Raw genomic sequence first — 25,942 nt, 5'->3', positions numbered from 1 at the left:
CTTGACGTTCAGATAGTGAGGGGTGTGAGGCCAGGACGGAAATCTCCAGAAAAGGCTCCCGCCGAGGCTGAGCCAGTTAAACTTGTATTTATTCACACAAAACAAAATACATTTTTTAGAAGGCAACACAATATATACATACAGTGGTTTATATATGAATACCATATTTAAATTGCATGTTGTCATATATATTTTATTTTTTTCTAACAACACTACCAGCACTAGCCTGAACACAGAAATTGTTGAGCAAGGTCATGTAAAAGTATACCAAGTGATAAAGCTACCTCAGAGGTATCCAGACAGAGTGTCCGTACCAATTCTCTTCTGTTCAGTGTGGCCTGTTGAAGTATTCTAAAAGCGGCTACAAGCTTTGGACTGCGACACTTAACATCAAATCCCTTTTAGATGGAGTTTTATAAACAATCAAAAATCCAGTAAACCATGAACTCCCTTTCACCAGGAAAACAAGTTACAACTGAATGGAATGAAACTGTAATGAATGTGCTTATGCACACAGCATGACTGACTAACTCCAACAGCATATAGAGCATATTCCTTGTTACTTTCATTAGCAGTGTACGTTACAGCACAGCAAAAACATTTGATTTAACATTTCTTTCAGACCCAAAAAAGTGTCACCGAAGCCAACGCACAGTGCTTAAATAAAACGAGCGCAAATTCGCAATAGCTGTGATCATGGTCACGCATGCATCCACATGTTTGTGGACCGACTTACCAACTAAGAGAGCTACACAGCTGCTGGTCGCAGCTGAAAAGCTCCATGTCTGTACTGCTGACTGTGCTTTCACAGCATATATCCATTATGATTGACTGTAAAGAATAGTGTTTTAAGAAATATAGAAAGAAAAATAAGCTGTGATGCTTAACTTTCTGCTTCTATTTCGTTTTTCTTTAAAAATGGGCCAGTGGTACCTTGTCATCTTCCCAGCTAAAACAGATTTCACATAATTTACAAAAATATAATTTCTATTCTGCATAACAAACAGCAATATAGATTAGTAATGAATTAGGAGACGAGCGGACAAATTAACTGACTTGTATATACACTAACTCAAAGAATAATTAGTAACAGAACAAACTTTGTTGTTGGGAGAAACCTGATGGTATCAAGCAATAATAAGACTCAACTGTATTCTTTCCAAATACACAGAGCATCTTTTCACATTTCCTGTTGATAAGGCCATGGAGTGATGAATAAGAGGAGGCAACACAATATCAACCTTGTGATTCATACTGAGTTGGCATAGTATTGGTAAATGTAATACACATTTTTCAATAAGTCATCCGTACCCAGCCTTTAACAGTAAAGGGCAGTTTGATTTCAGAGCATTAGGCTAGTGTTGTTGAGAGTTAAGGATTAGGACATCTAGGGGAGAAGCATGTCCTTTCCTTTTCCTTGACACACACGCACACACACACACAAACATACGCACATTTAGACACGCAAGTACACAAGCTTACATACTCACATCATTCTTTGCAAACTCATAAACCCACAGAAGCAGACCAGACACATTCCAACACTTCAGCCATAGTTATAGGTGAAGTTGTAAGAGCTTGGCTCCTTTGGCACAGGGGGAGGAGCCTCTGGAATGGTAATGTTCTCCAAGTCGAGGAGGCGGAGCTTCATCTCCATACTGATCAGTGTATCCAGGTCACTCCGGGTGAGGTCACTACCCATCTCTCTGCCCAGCAGGGCACACAGCCCATCAGTCCAGATACAGTACTGCCAGACACACACACACACACACACACGTTAATGTATATCATTCCAGACCAGGCTGAGCTCACTGTATGAGCTGGTGACTCATCTTCAGCTAAAGCAGGTAACTTACCTCATATTTGTTTGGGGCTACAAAGTTGAGGGCCTCATCAGGATCATACAGGATTGAGAAGGCCAGGTCCAACACCTCCTGCTCACAGAGTAGTAGAGATCCCACTTCAAACCTCTATACTGGACTAGAAGTGCTAATAAGCTAACAGGTCGCAGTATTGATGTAGTACTGTACGTGTTCCCAACCCAACATGCAACACTTTCAAAGTTACAGTTCGTAAAAGGAAATAAGGCAATGCAACTTACTGCATTAATCTTAGGATTTCACGAGACAAAATGTGATATGTTTTAACCCATGAAACATGCAACCTTTAGTGTAGTTACCTTGTTTTGTTTTAGTGCACTCTTCTCCTTCATGTGAGGACAATCCTTTCCAGTCACCACAGACTTGATGTCAGACACAGGGACTGGAGGGAAAGAACAGGACCAGTCATCTTTCACAGGCTGTGGATGTGTCTGGGACAGCACTACAGAGGAGGATGAGGAGGCTTGGAGACTTACTCTTGTCAGTTAGCAGCTCAAAAGGCACTTCCCCTTGGGGAGACTCGTCCAGGTCTCCATAGTGCAGCACCTTGTGGTTCAGGGACAGACGGCAGAACCAGAACTTTTCTGGAGGACAACAGAGAGAGAGAGATAATAGTAACTACAGTATACATAAGTAACTGCTTATTGCTTTTTGAGGCTAAATTCATTGTTGAACATAGATGCAGAAAGTGTAAGTGTGTGTATGGAGGGGCCCACACCTTGCCTCCGGCGGTTGCCCAGCTTGCGGAAGCAGCTCCCCTCACACAGGCGGTTGAGCCTCTGCTGCTTGATCAACTCCAGGATTTCAGGCTGGATCCTCTCACGCAGTTCACTGGAGGATCATCAGCAAAGTTAGCACCCTCTCCCCACACTACCCTCAGCATATCTCACACTACGAGCAACAAGAGAGCAGATGCATTAAACAGGCATGTTTTAGGGTTTTCCAGGTGTAGCCGTGCGCGAGTCCCGTCAAGGGAGTACGCGTGTGCCGTGGGACTGACATGATGGGAGGGGACTGGAAGTCATCCTGGCTCATCCGCTCAGACTGGCGCAGACGGAGGATCTCCGAGTAGCTCAGGCCTCGCAGCTTACTCTTCAGCTGGTCCAGAGACGACGGCTTCATGGCCAGGGCCCGCGTGATCTGCTCACGGACCACCTGCATCACCTGGACACGCAGGGGGGAAACACCAAACACACTGCATCCTAACCCCGTCTTGAACCATCCAAAAACCTACATGACTCAATACTGAGGCCCCATATCGCTACTAACTTTAAAATCAATCGAAACACGTGAGGTGAATAGATGTGTGCCTTCCTGGATGACCTCTGACCTTGTTGAAGTCCTCTGCCGTGGCCCTCATCTCCTTCCAGGTCTTGTTTAGCAGCTGGATGCAGACACAGAAGAACTCCTCCCAGGCCCGGTCATGAATGAAGAACATGGGGTGGTAGTCATTACAGCCCTCGCTGGCTACAGGACCACAATACAAAGGGATGAGAACCATACAGTTATTTATTTCATGCTGCCTTTTGATTAAGACATGTAGCTGGTTCTCTATCATACGGCTGTACAATTAAAGTTCCTTTTGACTCCTTAAACTTGTTTTTTCTTGATAAACTTTAGAAAGCTACAGACAGCCGGGCCGTTGCTTGGCAGCAGTGAGGCGTGTGGAACCATCCGGGAGGGATTGAGTGTGTGGGAGACGGGCAGAGGACTCACGCAGCTCTCCCACTTGCAGGATCTCACACAGCATACGGGTAAGCTCGATGGCACAGCGGCCAAAAGGACACTCGTGTTTGTCCTCACGGCTGCTGTTCTCCAAGACAATCTGGAGGAGGAGAACCACACACACACAAGTAAATAGCTGTTGGAGATGCTTCATATCCATCTTTCTGATTGTGGTCCAGCCATACCCTGATGTAGGTGTCCTGATGCAGCTTGGCCAGGTAGAGCATGTTGTCCAGTGCCAGCATGCCAGGAGGGGTCTGGGTAAAGTCCATGGCAGGGTTCACGTGGTTCTGGACACAACACAAGGACCTGCTCAGTAAGTTCCGACTGTACTAAACCTCCAGCGTGTCAAACACATTCTCAAGTGACTGAAGAGTTCCAGTTGTGAGCTGGTTTGCAGACTCACGGTGAAGCCCAGCATCTTGTAGTCCTTTGTGTACATGGCCTTCCTCTTCTCTGTGGCACCAGGGTCATTATCTCCGTCAAAGGCAATCCTGCGCAGCTCAAAGATGATGTCTCTCTGAGCCTGGACACACGGTGGGACAGCAGAACATCACACGTCAGGATGTTGTGTCAGACAACAATGGAGGCAGACGGGCACAGGAGGCAGATGGGCACAGGAGGAGGCAGAGGAGGCAGAGGAGGTCACCTTTCTGACACGTAAACATTTGCAGCCGTACCTGATCATTGGGGTCCATTTTAGTCATCATGCGTTCCTCGAGGAGGTTAAAGGTCAGCACCTGCAGCACGTAGAGCTGGTGAGCCATTTCTGTTTTGATTGGTCGGTTTCCTCTGATGACATGCTGGGAGAGAGCACACATGTGAGTGTGTAGTTTTGCCACCTCTAACTCCAGAACAAAGGTTTAACCACAAACCAGAGCTGGACTATGGTTGACAGAATTGATGTTGAGATGACACTCACATTAAGGATGATGGAGCGCAGGTGTTTCTGAGCCAAAGTACTCGCCATCTCCTGAGAAGACAATTTAAAATGTCCAACCGGTCAGATCCAGTTAGCCAAGCATACACAGCAAGGCTACCGTTGCTAATTTAAGCTTAAAAACTGCATCGACATTTCTCTAGCTCACAACTCCCTCCCAAGACTCTAAGAGATGTGACATCCAAGCCTGCCTTCTGCTACCACAAGAGGGCCCCCGAGTACCTCTGATAGACATCAGCTAAAAAAGCAGGCTATTCACCTGTCTCTGTAATGGAGGAATTCACAGTCATGGTTCTGTCTGAAGTGTAAGAAGTCTTTGTGGTTTTATAAGGAGCAGAGGGAGATAGAGGGGGGGGGGGGTGAGGTGGATGGAATGAAGGATGCATACTTACAGTGAGGTGCTGGTCCAGGGGATTTGAGTATTCCTCCTGGGGGGGGAGGGGTGGGGATGTGCAGGCGTGACAGTAATGGAGACAAAGAGTGCACACACTTATGCATGGACCATACACTACAGGGCACGGCATGCACAGAGCATGACACAGTACGGTCACAAAGTTGTACAAAAGCCAGTCAGACTGCTGCTATTCAATATATGGTGCATTCCAGCAAGTCAACAAGATATCATGTGAACTGTCAAACATGCAGTCCTGTGTTGAACAGTAATAAAAGCTCACGTTAGTAGTCAGTTGTGAGAGAAGTTATATCTCATTGTGTAAGGCATGGACAGCGGCAGCCAAACATGATGAATGTGTATGAGACAAGTACTGAGGAGTGAGGTAACATGTGAGTGTAACTTCTTCATAACATCATTCCAAGTTGATATCCCAGGGTATGACGGGGTAACATGGAGATGCATGGAGGGGCATATCACACCTCTTCAGATGGCATGCATCGTTCATATGTGTGTCTCTGTCTAAACTGTAGAACAGTGTGGCATGAAAGCCTGCGACTAACCTGTCTTCTGTCCTCTGGCGCCTTGAGGAAGAGGGCATTGATGAGAGCAATGGCATAGGTCTGGATCTCTTGGTTGGATCTAGAGATATCAGCACAAAAACAACCAGTTAGAAGCATCTGTTCCTGAGTGACCCCATGCTGATGCTAAACTACAGTGGTGACTGTTTAGGGCAGGCCAAAGGGATTCTATTATATTATGATTATATCAGACTGGATTTTGAACACTTGTAAAAACATTCAACACTATTTCTTAACACTGAATTGAGGTCATCCCAGCCGGTAAAGCAGAGCAGGAGCAGCTGTGTTCCTGCTCTGCTCTCAGTCCCATCCCACTGCTCCATTCCTCCTCCTGCGCCCCACACCCACGGTGTGGGAGGTGCGTGTGTGTGTGCTCACACTTGCAGGTGTCCGATGAGCTGTCCCACGGTGATCTCCTGCGCCACCCGGTGGTAGAGGCTGTGGCTGTTGAGGACCATGCTCTCCAGGATGGCCAGGGAGCGCTGAAGGATGGACACGTCCACCATGGGCTGGTTCACATAGCCCGCAATCTAAGAAGGTACCACAAAGGGACATTTCAAAAGTTCTGTCACGGGTTCCGTACTTGGGGGATATCTTACACGTTGGCTCAGTATGATGATGAACAGTCAGAAGGTAGATTGAGAGGGAAGCTTCTCTTTCCCTCCAGAACAGAAAGTACAGAAAAAAAAGTAACCATTTGAATCCATTAGTTTCCTCTAAGAATAGGCAGAGTGCAGCATGGCTATGTGGGGGGACTTTATCTGAACACTATGGACAGACTACGCAACCACAGGGGCTCCAAATAACATGGAGGGAAGGTTGCTAGGTAACAGCAACCCACTCAGTTACGGCATGCAATGAGGGTTGAAGGTCAAGCAATTAAAGAAAAGAGGCTGTAAACAAGAGGGAAGACTTAGACAGGCATCACACTATCCCAAATTCATATAACACTGCTCAGAGTCATTTGAAATATCGAACTAAACAGCACTAATTAGAGAACACAGTAAGAGGGACATTCCAGGTGTGTGAATACAGTTACCTGTTTGATGAAGGAGAGTGAGATTAGGTCCCATGATACTATGCCATGGTCCATCAGCTCCAAGAAGGCTGTGAGAGTGAAGGCAAGCATCTCGCCAAAGCTGAGCAACACAGGAGAAAAGACAAGGTAAGGGGACCCCCCATTTCTTAAGGTTAAGACCTGTCCCTGTGAGAACTGATACCTGGGCGGGTAACACTCACTGGTTGCCACTCTCCACCAGGCGCGCCAAGGTCCCGATGCCCTCCATGTTAATAAACTCTGTGGCGAAGGTGGGGTCAGCAGACAGCTTGGCCAGCTCCTTTAGGGCTTCCAAGCGAGCATCGATGCTGTGGGACTGGATCCTCTCCAGAAGCTGGCGGGCAGCACGCGCCTGTAGAAGACCAGCAACACAGCCGTCACTACACACAGCCGTCACTACACACAGCCGTCACTACACACAGCCGTCACTACACACAGCTGTGCATCTTCTCCACTCGCCTCATCTCAGGTCAAGCAAGACTCATATCATGTTTACTTTATACTGGAACTTTTGTAAATGCATTTATAGAATATTTGTACCTATGAAAACATTTGTTATTATTGAGTATGTTTTTAATAAACCTAAAACATGATAAACAATATAAATGATTTGATATGTCCCACCGGAGATATGGCCAGTCGAAGAATGGTTCCATTCTTCATTTCACCGCGACTCTGGAACACAAAAGAATACAACAGGTAAAATCTCCACAGGAAAACAATATTATTTTAACGGCAACATGTTTCCTTGTAATGTAGCATGGAAAGAAGTTCACCTGCTCAGTGATGTAGAGCTGAGGACCATCAGCATAGCGCAAAGCAAACTGCTCAGAGCCAGACAGAGACCAGCTATGGATATACACACACACACAGTCAATGTCCAATCCTCACCTAGAACACACTGATACATTGAGAATATTGTTGAGATAAACCCATGTTTTAAATACACTCACAGTAAACATGGTAACATGTACAAAATGTAAACAACTCAGATTGGTGTTCTAAGCACTTAGTTTGCCAGAGTAGCAGATGGAGAGAGTGGGGAGACATCCAGTGGGCGTTAAATGCAAGAAAAATTGAATACATTCAGATGTAAGAGCGAGGGAGTTGGAGAGAAGCTAGGAAACACACACAGAGACAGAGAGAGAGATAGAGACAGAGAGAGAGAGAGAGAGAGAGATGAGAAGAAATTCTGTTCTTTTCTTGATGGATAGATAATCATTCAGATGACAATGAAGTAAATACAACAATGAGAACAACAAGAGGCTTATAGCAGGAACAGGCAGAATAGGCGCAGACTGACAGAGAGAGCAGGGTAATACACAGTTATGTAAGCAGAAAAAACATCCTCAGTAGAGGCTGGCCCCATCTGTGTACCATTAGAATTCCTTTATTAGTCTAAGAAAAAGGCCTTTCAAGAACACAGACAGGGGGAGAAAAGAGAGAGGAAGAGGGGGAGGGGAGAGTGGAGGCAGCAACCTTGCCTGAATCACTTGTACCAGACTTCAACTACATTCTAAAACTTTGGAGCATAAATTGGCAGCCTGTTAAGAGGAAATGTTGACTATGTTCAGACAAACCCCATACACTCACACTGACAACGTTATTTTGTTAGGAGTTAGGCATATTTCTTACCCATCACACACTTCTCGTACAATGGAGGACAGGGGCTTTTTCTGAAAACACAGAACAGACATGAGCCAGACAAGGGCTCCGCCATTGAGAAAATGAAAGCTCAAAAGCTCAGATTTGAAAATGTTCCTCTTATGTTGTCATAAGAGGAAAGGTTACCCCCCTTTCTCTGCTTTGCCCGCCCAGAGAATCTGGCCCGCCAATGACAAAATGAACTACGATCGTGCGAGTGCGATATTGTTTTTTCCCCTCGAGAGACACATGGCTTGCAAACGACCAAAGCATGGCAGTTAGCCCCGCCTCTCTCCTCCTCATGACGTTTAAAGTTACAGAAATGGCACGTCCTTAGGAAAGCTCATTGTGGGACTGCTCGTAGTTGCTGTAATTCCGCACCAAGACTGAATTTCGGGAAAGAGACTTCAGATACAGCATTAGGGGACCACTAAGGCCTATATAAAAGCATCCAAAAACAGCATGTCATGGGACCTTTAAAATGTGTTATTTGTGTGAAACTACAGTGGGGTCTATATCGGACCAAGTCAGTCCAAAGCCTCATGAAGACGTGGAGGTTCAGCTAGCTGTCAGTGCATTAGCTAGGAGACTTTGCTTTCTTTACCTTTCAATTATTAAACCGTCTCTGAAGTGTAACTAGCACAGGAAAAAAAACATCTATAAATAAGTGTATTGAGTAAGAATGTAGTATAACAGAGGAAGGATGCTTTTCGTGAAATGTTTTTAGACAGTCACTGACCTGGTCAATCTCAAGGAGTTGGGCGTTGGCACCAGGCCACTCAATGGCCACCTTCACAATGTCAGATGGGGGTGGCATTGCTGCTGTCCTGTCACACCACACTAAACCAGGGGAACACACAGCTGAGCTCATAATTTCACAACAACAAAAAAAGAAATCTCACAGATATCGAACTCTGTTGGCAAAGGGAAATGTTTAAACACATAAGAAACCATTAAAAAGTAATGAAACATATTAATGTCACGAGGTAAATTAGATCAAAACCTGTACAAAGTAAATTGGCTCCAAAAAGCATCCGTTTAACTGTGGCATTGACTGCCAAGCTACGGCATCTATTTAATTTGGCTCTATGAAAGGACAGCAATTTGTTTAACCCATTTACATTAAGCCTCTACCATGTCAATACAGGGCTTTTAAGAGGTGAACAGCACCGATTTCACTACTGTCCTCTCAACCTAATGAAGATCCCTTTCAATGCCAACCTCTAAAATGATTGGATAATAAGAGATCATGGAGGAACACATACACTGGTGTGAATCAGCAGCTTTCAGAGGAACACTGCATAGTCCTTCAACTCAGGAGCAACTCACCCTCCTTATTCTAAGACAAAGCAAATGTGAAGTCTTTGATTTAACCAACACATGAGAGTGATAGGAGTGGTTAGCATAGCAGTGTGAGATGGAGAGGTTCACTGGTGAGCACGGGCTAGCTTATCCAGGTAGTGCTTTCACTGCTTGCTCTGATCAATCCTTTACTGTGGGATGTAAATGGCAGGAGAAAGCAGGGAGAGTGGATTTGGCTGGTCTCTGTGTTGGGATGCATGTTCCTTTTTCTGCCAATTATACAATACCTGGATGACATCCAAATAAATCAGTAAAGACCACAATATCCCAGAATTCTTCAGGGACTCCACTTGGCTTGTTATTGGTGGTTAACATGGCGCATGCTTAGAACAGCGTCTTGCTTGTTTGACTTGGTATTCATGATTGTTTCTTACTTGGACAGACAGGCTTGGACAGACAGGTCTGTACAGAAACTTTTTTTTACCCAACTATTCCTGAAACCAAGAACCTGCTAAATAGCACAGTCTTGCATCCACAAATCAGGGGTGTGACTCACTTTAGCTGAAACAGGGCAATAACACAACTACCTTCTTACCAGAATGTCAGACAACCCTGCGATTATGGTTATGCTATGCAAGTTCTTTCAGATGCAATCATATCAAGGTAAAAAAAACAAGTAAACAGCGAGCGGAAGACACATGGCACATGTAATAGCCAAGTAAACCTAGCCAGACAGGAACTCCTGCCACTATATATCAACTGGGCAACAATGCTGTCATTGTTTGGGTCTAAATGAGAGAGGTCCATTCCCAGAGCTAAGGCACTGCTGTCCCAACAGAGGAAAAAAATCAATGATGACAGTATGCGCCCATGCTCCTCCTTAACAAAACAGTAAAAGCTTGCCTAGAGTAAAATACTGATATCACAGTGTACACAGACTGGACTTGTTTACAACATCTATTCAAATTTGCTTGCGCTTTGCTTGAGTGAGCGAGTGAGGCCAAGTCACTGATGTGCATTGATCATCTTCCCATTGATAAAGAGTTGAGATTGATAAAGAGTCTAGATCTTATATGATACAGAAGTCTCACCTTCTGAAGGAGCCTTGAATGGACACCTCACTCTAAGAACTGCAGCTCAAACCATTGCATCGGGTTTTCTGCAAAAACATTCAGACATTGGACATTTTGTTAGGAACAACAGTACACAAATATTGCATTCTTAGACCTGCTTATGTTTGAACTGTATTAACTGTTTCAACCTTCACCACTAAAGATAATGGATGATTATAGTTTACATTTAGTAATTTAGCAGACATTATTATCCAGAGTGACTTACAGTAAGTACAGGGACATTTTATAAGTAGGGTGAAGTGCCCAAGGACACAACATCATTTTTTCACGGCCAGAATCGAACCGGCAACCTTCTGATCAATAGCCCGATTACCTCACTGCTCAGCCATCTGACCCCCATAGTTTTCACTCTTTTTAATCAATATGTATAGTCATACAGATATCATGCCTTGACTTTTACAATTGCATGTGAATACCATAACAATCCAAAAAACATACCAAGGCCAAAATAATACTGAAGTGGTGAACACTAAAACACTGAGGAGGCCCAAGGAACAGTATGTGCTTCAAGCTACCTGAGGATGCAAATAATGTCACAAGCAAGTAGAGTAAGCAGTATCCCTTTCCTGACATGACCCTACAACTTTGCATTACTGACGGTAGAAACCACTCAAATAATGAAGAATCAGGAAAGAAACGCTATCCCATACTGTATGGCGTTAGCCCACTTGTCGCACAACTTGCCGATGAACGTTGGCACAGCAACGCTTTGTATGTACGATATTCGACGGTTTGGATGGTTTCTCACAGGGTTCTACATGTACAGGTTAATTGCACTGCACCGGCAAAATAGCATTTCTAATAGAACTGACACTTATACTAATCGTAAAGTTACATTCCACTAATGTCAATGGAACAATTGATTTCATTATGAACTAACCGCAGAGCAGATGATTTCGTATTTAGCTAGCAATAGCAAAACGTTATGGCAAACCAAAGCGGAATGTGTGAAAGGCAAAGCACGCCAGCATTGCAAGCTTGTAGGATTGCAGCAAACATACGGCTGTTTTAGTATTAGTGATATTTTAACACTGATTATTGAAACTCGGGAAATGCATTCAAATGTACCATAATCTACGTTTCCCTTTGACACGCGATGTTGCAATGTCTGACTAGGATGACTTATTACTGTGATGTACGTTCACAAACATCCATTTTCTATTGGCGCTGAATAGCTAGCTAATATTGTGCTTGATCAGAAGGCTACTTAAGTGTGCATGATACAAGTATTTATTTTCATTTAAAAAAACGCTCTCAGTGAAGGTAAATGCGTATAGTATGCAGTAACGGTTACTTACCCTTAGCTTGAATAATATTGCAGCTGCTTGACTATTCTCCCAGTCCCCACCAATTGAACATTTGGGGGAAAAAAGGCACATAAAACCACGCCTTGTGGGAGTGGCATACAACTTGTGTCGCTTGTTACAGAAAACACACGCACAGACTTGAACAATATGTAGAATATCTTTATTGTATTTCTAGTTATGAGGCAGGACAACTATAAGAACAGAATAGCAGGGTCTATTTCCTTAGAACAGTTTTGAATATGAATATGGCTGGCTCCTAACCGACCTCTGCTGTCAGTCCTCTCCAAAAGGCCAAGCGTAAAATACATCGACAATAACTCGTATACACATTAGCTACTGCTACACTTTGTGTACAGGTCTTTAATACCGTAATGCCAGAAAGACAACAGGTGGTGCACTGAAACACAAACATTTTGCATATGTCAGACCATTGACAGTACTGCTAGACTTAACTGATATTCACAGGATTCATTTACAATAGTCACCATATGGAATGTTGATCTCAGTACAGAGGTAAACTCAATAAAGAAAAAATCCAGTTGAAGCCCAATATGCTATTAACATGTACATGTAAAATGAATTTTATGAAACAGCTTCATGTAGAATATTAAAAAATATAATTTCTTTGACTTGACAGAAATATCTTATCTAGACGTTTTGCGACCAACCCTCCTTATTATGTAACAATTGTATCAATAATGGCCATAACTTGTTTTTACAAAACACTGTGAAAAGACCGCATACCTAACTATCTTTGTTGATCTGCAACATTGATTAGAAATCATTAGAACTATAATTTCTGAAGAAAATTACCATTTAAGGATTAGAATCGGTCAATGACTTATTCAAATGATATATATCAATGGACTGCTAAGTTTGTGATGTCTTGACTTAAAATGCCAAGTATCATCAAAATAATACAGTACAAGAAAAGTCTAGTATAGTCAAGTATCATAAATATAAAAGAATCTGCGATTTATTTAACTTTAATATAAGATAATACATGCTGTCCATATATTTAAGGAGAACAAACACACACTCAAACAGCCTAACTGTTATCAAGAGGCATGAGGACAGCTCATTAAGGCCTGTGATACATCAAATAGGGATGGGGAGCATAACTGCACAGGAAGCACATAACAAGCTTTGCACACATATCACAGTTATTCTGATTTACTAACATTGTTTTTGTCTTTTTATCATCTTGGTTGTGGAAACATGCAAATCCTAGAGAAGTCTTTGCTGCTGATATAGAAAAAGCAGTTTTCTTTCAGTTGCATGCCACTCCATACCACCAAGTCGTGGTTCCACCAAAATAAAGCTAATAGGTTTTTTAGGTGCCACAAAAAGTTGTGCCCTCAAGAAAGAATCAATCATGAATTTGAAGCAATACTCCAGGACACCAAAGACACAGATAACATGGAAATAGGAGACACAATATGGTGATGTTTAAACTAGTTCAAGAGGTCAGCAGTTACAGCTGAATTTGGGATTCATTTCAACTAACTTGTTCCTTTCAAATGCAAACATGACTAAGAAGTTGAAGATCCTCAATTCAAGCAGTTTCTAATATTTGTTTTTGTTTAGTTTGTCTGGATGTTTGAGACATCACAATTTTGTACTTGTAAGTGTTTTCGTAGAGTCTTCTTGACCTCTATGGCCTTGGAAGTGTTTATTTCATATGACAATATAATAAACAAGGTAGTTTATAAAGGTTTCATCAATCCACAGCAACTCAAATCCAACACAACACAGACTTGAAAAACAGCTCACAGAGAAGATTGTGGTAAATAGACAGATGCAATTAGACTATATCCATCTACAGTTAAACTGAGGTCACGATAGGTCACTGTGAGGTCACTGTGAGGTCACTGTGAGGTCACAGTTTTGGCAGTATAACAATATAGCCCACATGCAATAATCCTCTCAGTCTGAACATCACACTCAGCCTTTGTTTTACATTGAATAAACCTCTAATCATAACAGTTGATTTACAACCATAGAAAAGCGGTGGAATTTTACTACCATCATTCTCTCAATCTCTGATTTTCAGTATCAACATCCTCGTTAAAATTAATAGCTCCACGTTACTAGAAAAGAAGGCTGACAATGGAAGATATTTTTCAAATACGAAACAACCCATGAATCCACAAACTACAGCAATACACGGCATCATTGCACAATGTTGGGGGCCTTCACACAAAGGTTATGTGCAAACAGAAAGATGCTTTTCACCAAGATATTGTCAATTGACATGATGCATTGAGTGCAGGGTTTGTCCTTAACAATATCACATAATAACTGTTTCTAGTGTACTTAAACAAATGGTTTAAGTTCACCATTCATAATTAAGAAGAATAAACCTGCACCAATTTGGGGTAAAAATTATATTAAAACAATCTGTACCTCCTCGGAAATCAAATAGACTGCACTCCTTTTAAATTCATGAATTAACCTTAGTTGGGCTCTATACCACATCCAGTCATTCGTATTCAAGAATGAATAATAGGGCCTACATCATTTGCTAATATTGAGCCCCATGCTGGTTCCAGTTCTCATAGACAGAGCTGTGCAACTGTAAAAGTGCCTAAAGGAGGGAGGATAGACAGGTAGAGGGTTTAAAGAGAAATGGTGGGTAGGTGAAGCATGACAGAGAGAGAGTCAGAGAGAGAGATATCTCTACCAGTCTGCATTATCCCAGGTCTCTTCCGCAGGTTTCGAGGGGCTCTTTTTCCCTTTTGTCTCCCCAGTATTCTCCCAGTTGTTGTCCCAGGCCTCCCAGCTGTCTCCTGTGCTGTGTTTGTTGTTGGACGCTGCCTCGGAGCCCCAGTTGTCCCAACTATCGGAGCTCTTCTTTTCGGCAGAGTTGTCAGCAATGGTCCAACTGTCGCTACTCGGGGACTTCTTGGTTGCCTGCTTCAGGGAGTTGTTGCTGCCAAATGTTTCCCAGAAGTCCTTGGCCGGAGGCTGGCTCTGGCTACCCTGGTAGCCCTCGGTGGCATCCATGTTCTGGTAGCTCTCTCCTCCTGAACTGTAATATATGCTTGGTCAGGTACATTCATATACAATGCTCAATCAAGAGTGTAATAGTACATGTTGAAAAATGTATTATTACCCATCCTCCGGTTTGCCAGCAAAGAGGTTTGTCAATTTTGCACCAGCTCCCTGAACCTGAAAGAAAAAAGACTTTTATCGTACAAAACTCAAGCCTTCATCACATAGGGCATTAAGTCTGACAAACCATCTCATAAACATATCAGATACAGATTCAGTACAAAACAACATGTATAGTACTCACCACCATAATTAACAGTGGCAGCAAGAAAGAAATGTGATATAAATTGCATTAATATTTTTCAAATATATTAACATACCTAAACCAGTCTCCCTTTCAAGGTTAAATATGGGAAGCATAGCACTTTACCTTGCCAAGTTAGTGGATGGCCTACAGATGCTTGGCTTGAACCCACAGTCCCTTGCCCAGGAGACTAGTTATAGGTTTGCGCAGTATGACAGAGGTCTGCCTCACCCCTACCTTGTTGGCCAACCCGGTGATGCTGACTGTCATTTCATCTAACAATTTTCCATCTTTCACCTGGACAGGTCAAATTGCATTCCACGTAAAATAGAGGCCACATAAATCTTTAGGTCTGAAGTTTTCAAAGAAAGCATACAACTACAAAAAATCTGACAGTATTATTGATTACAATCCTTTCATGTTGAGATTAAGGTTGATATGTCCATTAACGACAATTCATATTTAATGTTACAACTAAAAAGCATATAAATGCACACACAAATCTGAGCAGCTGGAACAGATTGAAAAATGATCCAAGTCAAACAAATACAGCATCTACTGCACGTGAGCATCTAGGCCTGACCAATAACTACAGCAGACACACATTCCAAATAACAGCCAATGTTCAAAGTGCACATTCACATCTGAAGCTGTTTCTACAAAGCAGTGTGACCCACCACCAAACTGTCAACTTCAAACATCAATGTTACCTTTTCCTGGGTAGGTTTGATAACATTCTCATTTAATGTCTGTCCTAACTCTGTGGCCTGGTTGGGAGTGAGAAGGAAGAAAATGTGTGAATAAAACGAACAGATTTGTTCGACATTCACAATGACAACACTATGCTTCTCAGGTGCAGACAGCAGAAGCAAGCCGTCATTTCACCAAACAACCATTCAGCAGAGCGCAGGGGATCCTCACAAGGACTCACTAACAGGGCTGTCATGCTTGGATGGATAGCAAGTGGGTAGTTAGATATAAAAACAAATATATTAAATGTTGTATTTGGGTTGTTACAGGAATGTTGATACTCTGAAAAGGATTGACAATTGTTGACTATGGTCAAAATAAAGCAATTTAATCGGTATTAATAAAGCATGTACGTAAGACAATATATTTGTTTAAGATTAGGACTCTACGTGGATTAATCAATTCCTTGGCATTGACCACCTTAATACTGTTAGAACGGTGCCTCTTTAGTCCTTGGGCATGTGCTACACTGACTATGCACATGTATATCTGATAAATGGAAATGTATGGTATGTAAAAAGGTATGTAAATCAAATAAAACTAATTAAACTTGCTTTATACCACAAGTAACATATTTTCTATCTATACATGAAGATTATCCATCAACTAATAACCAGAATTAAACGAAACAAGCAGATTAAGTGCAGCCAAGCAAAAGCTGACAGGTAATAAATCCATTACTGGAAAAAAAGGTCTTTATGCAAAGACAAACATGGACCATACACCAGTAACCAGCCACTGGTATATAAATATATATATATACAACAACAACAAAATTATGATAATAATAAACTGAATATAGTCATTATGGTGGTGAAAAAGAGCCATGCAGTCGTTATTGGTTTTACCGGCTCTGGGGGAGGTTTATAGCCCCTTAACTACATCCAGAGAAGGCAGTTTAGAGAGAAGGTTGGGGAAGCGACACAGTTCAGACTACTTCAATATTCACAGTCAAGTCATCTATGCCCATTTAAACTTTAAAGGAAATATTACAATGGTGGTCATACCTTCAGGGTTGCTTGACTTGCCAGTTTGGCAGTCTGTTTAAGAAAAGAAGACCATTAGTTTGGATTAAAAAAAGGCATCCAAGTAATCATAAATGGCATGATGCAGTAAACCAGAGCAAAGTCAAACTCAATAACTGTTACTGAGGTACTTACATTATCTTTGGCAACTGAAGCAAATTTGCTAGCACCAACAGTAAAACTGCTCCATCCCTACAGAAAAGAACATGCCACACAAAATGTTTTAATTTAAACATGGTAGATACATTAAGTAGGAAAATTATTCAAATTCCAATTCCTAAGGCTAAGCCAAGTCATACCGAGTAAATGGAGGACATAGCATTGTTAAACACGTCCTCCTCCTTCTTCTGAGGGGTCACTGTGTTTCCAAAGCCAACATAGCGGTTTTCCTGATTCCCACTATAACCCCCACCACTGCAGGATAGAGCATTTCATATTAACAACATACGGGAACCAATACAGCACATTAAAGAGTAAACTGTGTTGTGTGGAGAAGTAATAGGTAGGTGAAACAGAAGTGTTAAACAAAGGCAGTGAAGCTGCAGACACATATCTTTAAAGCTGAAGGTGTAAAGCTCTCACCTCTGATAAGAGTTAACATCATCACCAAGCCAGTCCTCAAATGCTTTGTCTGAAGGGTTGGATGATGTCTTCACTGGGCCCCCTGAGCTGTTTCAAACAAGATATTTTATTTAAAATATTATGTTGCAAACACATTCCAAAATGAGTCCAATGAAACTAATTCCAACTATTCCGAAGATTTCCTTTACCGATGAGTAGATGAGAGTCCAGTTCTCGGCTGAGAAGGTGTCCAGTCTTTAGCAGAGGAAGTCTCAATGGACCACTCCTTCCCCTCTGCTAAAGTTGCAACCTATGAAGTTAAATAGAGTAGTATGCCACATAAATACTGTCAAACAATGCCATGCCCAATACATTTTCTGATCTACTGTATGTTTTTTCACCTTGTCTCTGAAAAGAGCAGCAGCTTTACTATTATATTTTTCCTGTAGAGTCCAATTAGGGTCGTAGTCATCCTGCAGTTCCAGAAACAGACGGAATTTCCCGTTCCCCCCTGCTTTCATCTTCTCCAGCTCGATGTCCTTCCACTTGTCCATGGTTACAGAGCGCACAAAGCTGCAAAGCGCAGTGGAGTTGAGGACACAATTAGAAAAAGCTAAAACTATTGAACCCTTTGTGATTAGCAAGGTTTGGTAGGTGGAGTGTGAGTTGTACGTAATCAGAAAAGCTAAGAAAATGGTGTTCTGTTAATTGGCCTTACCTGAGATGGACTCCCAGGCCTCTATGTTTGCCAGAACACTCTAGACAAATCCATATCCCATAAGTCACACTCACCCACTGAGGGTTAAAACCACCACACTCAAAGCACAGCTACAGAAAGAGAAATATAGGTAGGATGTATTACAAGCCAAACCAACCACTCTACTAAAAAAAAATAGAAGTACAGCTGCAATACTTTAAAACGTTACATGAAATATGAAAATACACAGTGTATTCGGTGAATTCAGTTATCTCTGTTATTAACAGAGTATAGCTATTAACAAAGTGTATTCATTAACAGACTGCTAATCTTCTGTAGGCACTAACAATGAATGGGGCAGCGGCGATCAATTTCTGACAATGTTAAAGGAAAACAAATTATGTCACAACGGATTTGTACAGATAATACTCACATTATTTTCTTCTTGGGTTCTCACTTCCTTTAGTACCCTTCTGGTTCTTGGACTTGCCATTTTCGCACTTTAAAAAATAGGGTCCGATCAGCATTAATAACAGTTGTATCAAAGTGACTCACATCATTGCAATTGGATGCCGGCAAACCTGAAACCTGTCTTTTCAACAGCCAATAACTTATTTGTGACTGTCTTCGTGCAACAGAAAATATCAATAAGGAGAAATACAGTCATAATTCAACAAAGGATGGTTAATTATTTTTTCTCAAGCAAAAGTTAAAACGTAAAGCCGTGGATAGCTAGCTAGTTAGCTGTCACGTCAGCTCTGGTAGCCTTGCGTTTGCTAGCAGTTGTAAGCTAGCTAGTAGCGGTATTCTTGGGTTTTACCTGGTTCAATAACGCAAGCAGTGTTTCAAGAAGCTGACTTCCTGAGCTGAGTATAACAATTCAAAGTGTCCGTTGATAGATTAATCTATTTTCTATCAGCTTAAATAATACCCATTGACTAAAGATGGATGTGAATGCAAGCTAGCTGCTACCATCAACCACTGGCCATATTCGTGTTTGCTTACGTTGGCGTTACAGTGCATTTTGGGATACACGAACCACGATTATCAGGGTTGCCAGGTTTGTACCTATATAATCTTATTATAATTATTTTAACCATAGCATGCTAGCTTGTATACCTTAAAAAACTAACATCGTTTTAAGGGCCAAAGTGCAATCCAATGTTCAGGGAGAGCGTTCTGAAGTCCAGTACTGCTGTGTGAAACATTTATACAGTGTTTCTACCCAGTATCCTTAGGTGCTCTTATCTGACTGGGAGAGTATAAAAGGACATGGTAGTGTAGTTGCTGAGGTAACAAGCAGTTAATCCATCACTGAGCAGTCAGTTGTGAAGAATCATGAATAATTCCACAAGCCTGAAGGTCCGCTTGCCAGTGCTGGTTCTGGTTTTGGAGGTGGTTTTGCTAGCTCTCTATGCCAGCTTTGTCACTTATGATGACAATGCGAACGCCAAGATGCAAAACAATGAAACCAACCCCATGGACAACTCATTGTATAAAGACTACCCCTTTTTTGCTGATGTGCAGGTGATGATCTTCATTGGCTTTGGCTGCCTGTTGGCTTTCCTGCGGTTCTATGGCTTCAGCGGGATGGTCTTCAATTTCCTTACAGCCACCTTTTCTATCCAATGGGCCATTCTGGTGCAAGGCTATTTCCAATTCTACTATGATGGAAAGATTCATCTGGGTGTGATCAACCTGCTCAATGCTGAATTTGCTTGTGCGGTTGTGCTCATTTCATTTGGGGCTGTGCTGGGGAAGACCAGTCCAGTCCAGCTCCTTGTCATGGCTCTGCTGGAAGTCCCCATTTTTGCTGTCACAGAATGGTTTGTGTTAAAGCATCTCAAGATCACTGATGCTGGTGGCACCATCCTCATCCACTTATTTGCTTGCTACTTTGGGTTGGGAGTGACATTTGTACTTTACCGCCCCAACTTGAACCAGGGTCATGTTAAGGAGATCACCAGTTACCAGTCCGACATCCTGTCTCTTATAGGAACTCTGTTCCTTTGGGTGTTCTGGCCTTCCTTCAACTCAGCCCTGACCGTCAAAGGAGACGACCAGCACAGGGCAGTGTTGCACACGTTCATAGGCCTTAGCTCCTCCACCCTCACCGCCTTCGCTCTCTCAGCTCTGTTCAACAAAAGAGGCAAGCTGACGATGGCTGACATTCAGAATGTGACTCTGGCAGGTGGTGTAACTGTTGGAGCCTCTGTGGACATGATGATCACTCCCTCTGCCGCATACGCACTTGGCATCATGGGCTGCATAGCCTGCTTCTTTGGCTACAGGTACCTAACCCCATTCATGGCCCGCCACTTGAAGATCCAAGACCAATGTGGGATTCACAACCTCCATGGCCTCACTGGCCTCATATCCAGCACTGCAGGCATCTGTGCAATCCTCATGGCCACTGAGGAGACCTATGGTCCTAGCATGTACCAGATCTTTGCTCACCGTGCACCCCCTGAGGGAGATCCCAAGCTGCTGGAGCTGCAGCAGCTGATCCCAGGACTAAAGCCTGGCCTGGGACGCACTGCCCAGGAGCAGGCCCTCTTCCAAGTCGCAGCTATCTTCTTTACCATTGCAGCAGCCTCAGTTGGGGGGTTGCTAACTGGATTTGCCTTGAAACTGCCCTGTCTGGCAATGCCATCTGACAAGTTTTGCTTTGACGATGAGTTGTTCTTCGATGTGCCCTCTGACTTTGACAGCATGGGTGTAAACAAAGCTCCCATCAACTCTGAGGATGACACCAAAGTTTGAGGTAACATAATTTAATATCTGTTAAGGGGACTCTGGGAAAGCAATATTTAGGCAATGAGTAGCCTATGCTGCATTGTTTTTGCTGTTCCATACATTGCCAGATTTAATGGTCCTCTAACTTGATTGTTGCATTTTGTAATGTATTTTGCAATGCATTTTCTAATGCATTTTCTAATGCAGTCCTCAAATGTAACTACAGTAATATGTGTTGTAGCAGCCAAATAACTAAAAGTTAATATATATTTCCTTATTTAGTCTGTATTTCATGTGTGGCGTGAAAATTACAGAACATTTATGATTGTCTGTTATGTGATTTGAACAGGTATGTCTAACCACTGATCAATTAACAATAACTAATGATTACTTTATTACTTTTATACTGTTTGGAATGCTCTGAATATAATAAACAATGTTTCAACTATACCGTTCTATATTTACTCATGAAAACATGGAACGTCAAGGCCATTTCTAGGAGCCTTATCTAAAGCGTAAACAAACGCTATCTAGCACCATGAATGTTGCGTCTTTTGTCTGTGCTTGCGAAGGCTGTGTCGATGTCACCCCCTAATGTTTCTTGTGGGACTAAAACCTCCCAAATTGTGATATTATTTAATTGCCTTTCATTACTGTATTCTTTGTCCAGTCCTCTGAGATGCTCAACTTGAGTGTATCAGACAACTGCACCTTAGAGATCTATAATAAATACATTGATTTGATCTTGAACTTGTGCTTGGCGATTCACTTCATTGACTTGGCACTTTCACAGCAATTGGGTACATACAATACGTCTTCCGATTGTTTCACATGAAAAGATTATTCTACTATCCTGTCCACAAGATCATTGTGGTGGTTTATTGATTATGGGGCAGGGAGGCAGGCATGTGGGCTATCCAGTGGTCAGGATAGAGGCCTTGGTTTGGGCTGTGTTATCTGTGCAGCACAAATATGTCCGGAACTAGTCTCAGTAAGGAATGTGGTAGCAGGGGTTTTGGAAAGTTGAGAAAAGAACAACAGCAGATATGGTGCCAGAGGAGGGGGGGGGGGGTTAGGGTGAGTCGGCATTATGGGGCACTGTGCTGTGTGCTCGTATTCCAGACAGGGATTGTTATAATTCCAAATAAACAAAAAATCCTTCTGGAGAAAAACCCTAAATCATCTTATCAAGGATTCCATATCTGTGCACCGTAAACACTCAAAGATGCTCTTAAGTCCTTCACTTAAAAATACACAAAAGCTTTGAAATTATAGAAAGGTACTGTGTTTAATGTTATGTAGGTTGTGCGAAGGAAACCATTCAACTGTTCAAAATAAACAATTAAAAATGACTTGATGACTTTCTCTGGGTCTTAAGCAAAAGCTCCCACACATTTATTTTATAGGGATACTATGGAATGAAAACTGATTTATTTTATAGGGATACTATGGAATGAAAACTGATTTATTTTATAGGGATACTATGGAATGAAAAATGATTTATTTTACAGGGATACTATGGAATGAAAACTGATTTATTTAATAGGGATACTATGGAATCAAAACTGATTTATTTTATAGAGATACTATGGAATCAAAACTGATTTACTTTATAGGGATACTATGGAATCAAAACTGATTTGACTAAAAACTGCTGAAGAAAATAGGTGTATGGCTTTAATGACAATATTTTAAAAGGGTGTGTTGACTGTTTTCAACCAAAGACTAAGTAATGCATCTGCATTAGTCTCCCCAATATTCTCTTGTGGATTTGTGCAATTACAAACTTCATATCAACCTTTCTGTCAATCAATTACTTTTGCTTGCAGATATACAAGGACATGAATTGGAGAGAGGCCTTTTCTCAAACTGGTATTGCCGTGGTTGAATTTGCAACCCTCATATCATAGGTAATATATCTGTAAAGTTATTTGATAACAGACTTTGTACTTTATCTGCTGACCTAAGGTCTGGGTAGTTTTATACCCTTAACAACACCTTATTCAGATTCAGATTACAAGGAAGGTTGATATAAAATAAAGTGAACGTGGCATTTACACTTCTGTTTGGAGGGGTTACTTCCTGCACGTTTTGTCTTGCCCCCAATCCCACTGGTCCACCGCTTTACACAGGGAAACTATGGGAAGGTTGCCATAGAGTACCCCACAGTTAACACGGGTCAGATTTTTGGGGGATCTTGTCAACAAATTGACAAACGTTTACCAGTAAGGTTTGCTGTTCCAAACTATACACTATACCACTATACACTATACCTTTTAGATTCTTTATCAGAGAGTTGTTTGCGCCAACAAGCTTATCTCTGTATTATTACACCAGTTTGTCCAATCCCATGGACAAACCTTCAACTTTATCTGAGTCTATGGCTTTTGACTTATCAGTATAACATTTTGACCATGATTATTAATGGACATCCAAGCTTAGATAAACTGCTGATAATACATCATTAGTACAATACGTACATTAGGTAATATTCGGTTAATAATTAATACTAGTCAGGACTAGTCAAAACTTACATGTACTGTTCTATTGGTTAAACATTAACATTACAGTATCTTATGGGAATAACATACTGATGATTATTTGGAGGAGGTCCTAAACAACAGAAGTCAACTGGACAGAAATGCATAATTGTTTATTCTGAAAAAAAAGCAATTCAGAATGTTGATGATAATAATAATAATGATAGGTTATTCAGTATGTTTAAGTACATGGACAGCTCAAGTTTTCATTTAAATACTTTCCACTATGGAGTAAGTTATTTTAAATAGAATATGTTTAGAATACCATCACTGAAAAAGATTGCTAAACAAAATCAATCTATTTCATTAATTTAACATTGTCTCATGTTGTAAATGTGAGAAAGAACAACCAGTTTTTCCTTTGGTAATACATCAGATTTTTAAATGCTGAACAACACTGACATCTTGTGGTCACAAGCCAAGCTGCAGCAAGCCCCAATATGCACACAGAAACAAGGAAGGAACAAGTCAACAACAATCAGTCAGACATGGTTGGCGTAGCCTTCGTTTCCCTCTGTCGTGTCTAGGGTCTTAGTGTGGCCAGTTTGGACAGAGGCATAGAGATCAGACAGCACAGAGACTGTGTCTGTGTTACCTTCTGCCACCTTCTCGGTCTCCTCTAACACCTGCAGTGTCACCACATCAGAGTATTCAATCTTTGGAGAGCTGCGGCCAGACGTTTGCTTGGGGGCCTTCAGGGTCAAGTTAGCGTAGTCTTCACCCTTATAGTGTGACTGACAAATACAAAGAAAGTAAGTGGTAAGATGATAGTGTAAACACTTCGTCTTGACAAAATCAATGCTCCAACATGAAACAGAAAGGTTTGTACAGAGCAGGACATTTTTATTTAGTAACATAGGTCTCAAGAAAATAATTTTTGCTTGTAACCTTAGAATTTCGGATAGATGATGGACAGTTTGGAGGGTCAACTCCTGTAAAAAATATGTAGATATATATATATACAGTCACAAGCCCACACCATATTGTTTAAATCCATGACACAACGTTCTTATTTGAGGAATCTGTACTCACTAGTTTGAGTGTAGGTTATATTTCCGTAAATAGGGTTGTCTTCCATGTCCCTCAAACGCAAACTTAAACTGTTTACAGAGAAAAATTGAAAATAGTCAGAAAATCCATGTATGTACCATAAACATATGCATTTCTCTGTCTCTCAAACATTGATTAATATATATATACCTCCTTCTGAAGCGAGGTAGAAACATCTTCCCCTTTTCTGTAACACAAACGTAGTTAATACCAGTGAGGATGCATTAGCATTTGTAAAGAAATATTTATCTACATTAAAATCCTACCTGTGCCAACTTTTAGAATACAGCAAAGAATATTCCATAACACTGACAAAACCAATATTGAGCTGACAGCTCCCAATAGTATCCATAACTCAGAGGACCCACAGAAAACACCAAAGACTGTAGAGGAAAGAACAAAGAACACATCAAAATATATATAAATGTCACATATTAGTCAGAATTTACATCTGACATTAACTTCTTGAGCATTTCTTTCTTTGAGCATCTCTTTCAATATCAAGCACAACTGAAACCTAAGGAAACATTTGAATGAAGATTGTCTAATTTCAAACAATCCTGTAAAACACTGGAATTAGACACTGGAATTAGTTTATGATGTACGTACCCGTTGTTTGTGCTGTATTACAAGTGCCTGTCATAATACCCTTCGCTGATTCTGAAAGACTAATTAAAATGTAGATTTTATTCAGGTTCCTACCACCATGAGCCTTTAATGGAAGTTTAACAGGATGTCAGCAACAGAAGCTCTTGTGCATCAGCAAGCAATCTGCAGAAAACCACAATTCTTCCTATGAAAATAAGACAGAAGATAATGAGTTTTATCATGAGACATAAAGTAGGCCAGAGCTGCATCTGCTTGAGAGTCTGTGAGTTGCTGTGGTGCAATTAGATGCAGCAGCTATGATATTAATACATAAAATCAATTAAAATAAAGAACAGTGGATAGAGCACCACACTGTTAATGCATTTTTATATTGAATGTGTCTGTCCCCCCCCCCCCCCCCCCCCCCCCCGACATAGACTATGACGTACGTTAACATGTAACGTACACTCCTGACAAATGCGTTACATTAACGCACTTCTGGATTACTGTCTTGCACATTGCGCAATCTTCTTACACGTCATACTGTGAATTGTTTGGCACATCCTGTACGGCTCTTCACGGCTCTGTCATATTGTAAACTTTTTTTAAATAGTAGGCCTTTCTTATAGTATTCTTTATTATGTTTTTGTATCTTATTGTAAATCTTTCTTTTTTGTATTTTGTTTATTGTTATACAGTTAGGTGGCTGAGCAGTTAGGGAATCGGGCTGTTAATCA

At 41.5% G+C, this 25,942-nt stretch overlaps 3 protein-coding genes across 9 annotated transcripts; 1 reads left to right on the top strand and 2 right to left on the bottom strand.

The window, feature by feature from the left end:
• Positions 1 to 72: 72 nt before the first annotated feature.
• elmo2 (engulfment and cell motility 2) lies at positions 73 to 12,025 on the bottom strand. Of its 4 annotated transcripts, none has more exons than XM_047026047.1 (23): positions 11,952 to 12,025; positions 10,612 to 10,679; positions 8,958 to 9,058; positions 8,210 to 8,250; positions 7,351 to 7,423; positions 7,199 to 7,249; positions 6,757 to 6,926; positions 6,557 to 6,656; positions 5,896 to 6,047; positions 5,500 to 5,578; positions 4,938 to 4,973; positions 4,528 to 4,578; positions 4,286 to 4,408; positions 4,012 to 4,131; positions 3,791 to 3,895; positions 3,597 to 3,705; positions 3,211 to 3,347; positions 2,881 to 3,044; positions 2,599 to 2,711; positions 2,357 to 2,464; positions 2,180 to 2,262; positions 1,857 to 1,934; positions 73 to 1,747 (listed from the first exon to the last, which is right to left on the bottom strand). In XM_047026047.1, exons 3-23 carry the CDS (start codon positions 9,033 to 9,035, stop codon positions 1,547 to 1,549), a joined length of 2,172 nt encoding a protein of 723 aa, XP_046882003.1. In that variant the 5' UTR covers positions 9,036 to 9,058; positions 10,612 to 10,679; positions 11,952 to 12,025; the 3' UTR covers positions 73 to 1,546. The 4 variants fall into 4 exon arrangements, with proteins under 4 accessions (XP_046882003.1, XP_046882004.1, XP_046882005.1 ...); XM_047026048.1 differs by having other exon boundaries at positions 5,902 to 6,047; XM_047026049.1 differs by lacking the exon at positions 4,938 to 4,973.
• Positions 12,026 to 12,103: 78 nt separating this feature from the next.
• On the bottom strand, positions 12,104 to 19,299 carry arfgap1 (ADP-ribosylation factor GTPase activating protein 1). 4 transcript variants are annotated; one of them, XM_047026132.1, is made up of 13 exons: positions 19,112 to 19,299; positions 18,725 to 18,791; positions 18,313 to 18,422; positions 17,996 to 18,167; positions 17,804 to 17,904; positions 17,616 to 17,702; positions 17,333 to 17,447; positions 17,169 to 17,225; positions 17,016 to 17,048; positions 15,969 to 16,025; positions 15,490 to 15,555; positions 15,076 to 15,131; positions 12,104 to 14,991 (listed from the first exon to the last, which is right to left on the bottom strand). In XM_047026132.1, the coding sequence occupies exons 2-13, from the start codon at positions 18,782 to 18,784 to the stop codon at positions 14,640 to 14,642; spliced, it is 1,266 nt and encodes a 421-aa protein (XP_046882088.1). In that variant the 5' UTR covers positions 18,785 to 18,791; positions 19,112 to 19,299; the 3' UTR covers positions 12,104 to 14,639. The 4 variants fall into 4 exon arrangements, with proteins under 4 accessions (XP_046882088.1, XP_046882089.1, XP_046882090.1 ...); XM_047026133.1 differs by having other exon boundaries at positions 15,496 to 15,555; XM_047026134.1 differs by lacking the exon at positions 15,969 to 16,025.
• Positions 19,300 to 19,589: 290 nt separating this feature from the next.
• Positions 19,590 to 21,140, top strand: LOC124471565 (ammonium transporter Rh type B-like). The gene has a single exon (XM_047026114.1). It carries the CDS (start codon positions 19,630 to 19,632, stop codon positions 21,052 to 21,054), a length of 1,425 nt encoding a protein of 474 aa, XP_046882070.1. The 5' UTR covers positions 19,590 to 19,629; the 3' UTR covers positions 21,055 to 21,140.
• The last annotated feature ends 4,802 nt before the right edge of the window (positions 21,141 to 25,942 follow it).

The sequence above is a fragment of the Hypomesus transpacificus genome, chromosome 9 (assembly GCF_021917145.1).
Source record: "Hypomesus transpacificus isolate Combined female chromosome 9, fHypTra1, whole genome shotgun sequence".
Lineage (NCBI taxonomy): Eukaryota > Metazoa > Chordata > Actinopteri > Osmeriformes > Osmeridae > Hypomesus > Hypomesus transpacificus.
Note: the sequence above shows the minus strand (reverse complement) of the source record. Positions and strands in the feature narration are given on the sequence as shown.